The 1390-nt window shown below is 37.3% G+C and overlaps 1 protein-coding gene across 3 annotated transcripts; it reads right to left on the reverse strand.

Annotated features, from left to right (window-relative positions):
* Positions 1-421: 421 nt before the first annotated feature.
* Positions 422-1109, reverse strand: LOC106294146. Of its 3 annotated transcripts, none has more exons than XR_001260749.1 (3): positions 957-1109; positions 701-793; positions 422-577 (listed from the first exon to the last, which is right to left on the reverse strand). XR_001260749.1 is itself a non-coding variant. In XM_013729747.1 (3 exons), exons 1-3 carry the CDS (start codon positions 1066-1068, stop codon positions 527-529), a joined length of 348 nt encoding a protein of 115 aa, XP_013585201.1. In that variant the 5' UTR covers positions 1069-1109; the 3' UTR covers positions 422-526. The 3 variants fall into 3 exon arrangements, 1 of the variants encoding a protein (XP_013585201.1); XR_001260750.1 differs by having other exon boundaries at positions 881-1109; XM_013729747.1 differs by having other exon boundaries at positions 865-1109.
* Between the last annotated feature and the right edge of the window lie 281 nt (positions 1110-1390).

The raw sequence follows: 1390 nt of genomic DNA on the forward strand, positions 1-1390 counted from the left end.
TGGTCATACCTAAAGAAAAACCATGTTAAAAAGCTTCTTATGAATATTACTTTATGATTGCGTTAACCGAAATCAACACGTGAAAGCGCCACTGTGAATCATCTTTGTCTTAGCAAATGAAGTTTCTGGTTTTTTGCTTGTGTTCTTTTCAAGATTGTTACCAAAGAGAGTTTAGCAAAATGGAAATTTCTCAGATCCAAATACTCTGTTTATGTTTCAGGGCATTGTGTGATTTATGTTGATTTCATTAGTGACAAATGACAAAGTAAATGACAGCTTCAGCTTGTATGAAATGGCTTTGTTGTTATTAGAAAGTAACAGAACAGTTAGGCGTGTTTCAACTTAATCTAAGTTCCAACCAGTCTACTAATATACTAGTCTAAGAACTAAGAAAACTATAAGTCTAAAAGGAGTATTAACACTAGACAAAAACGATTACCAAAACCAAGAGTTCTAAGTTCCAACAAAATCTAACCACAAAGCCACACAATACGAGAAAAGGGGAGGCAATAATTCTCAAGTTCAATCACTGCTTTTGGTGCATCTCTGCACATGTACTGAATATCATCTTGATCACCTACACAAGTTAGAAAAAAAAAACTCAATAATTGCTCAATGCACGCACTACCGAACCTTATAATAGCCAAACTAACTAGATCAATTAACTAATACAAAAGGTTGCAAGGAGGAGCAATATTACAAGCCAGTCCCATCCTTTGACCCTGTCATATTCATACATGTGCCATCTCCAGTCATCTTCAGACATATTTCCTAGTGCATCATTTATACCACCCTGCACAACACATAAAGCTCAAATTTCAAAGAAACCAAACTCCATTATAAGCGATATGTAACAAAATTTACTTGAGCAGCAACATACACATATTGTTCATTTTTCTTTGTGTTTGTGTCAATTTCTAATCTATTTAAGAAAAACGACACAAACTCAAACCCACAATGATCAAAACTTCTAGCTGCTACGTGTGGGAATAGAAGAAGAAAGAAACAATTTTTCTCAGACAAAGCGATGAAGTGAGTAAAAAATCTCCCTTGATCTCTCCAGTACATATAGGAGTTTAATTAGGAAATTCATGGAAGTCGATCGCCAGTTGATGAGCTTTGATGCAGAGAGAGAAAACGGAGGATCGACACAATTATTTGCGGTTAACCCGCTAACCCGAACCAACCACCCGCAACCCGCTGGGGTTAGACTCGCTTGACCCGCAACTTCATAAATGTGGGAACTGAAATTCGCACTGTCGATTTCCGTTCAATCCGTCGGAATGTTCCGAGGAAATTCCGACGAACTAGTGATTGATCGATGCGTTTTTAGACATATACCCATCGATCGATCACATTGTTACGCTTTGGTCCATCTTAGTGATCGATC

This window comes from Brassica oleracea, chromosome C5, assembly GCF_000695525.1.
Source record: "Brassica oleracea var. oleracea cultivar TO1000 chromosome C5, BOL, whole genome shotgun sequence".
NCBI classification, from domain to species: domain Eukaryota; kingdom Viridiplantae; phylum Streptophyta; class Magnoliopsida; order Brassicales; family Brassicaceae; genus Brassica; species Brassica oleracea.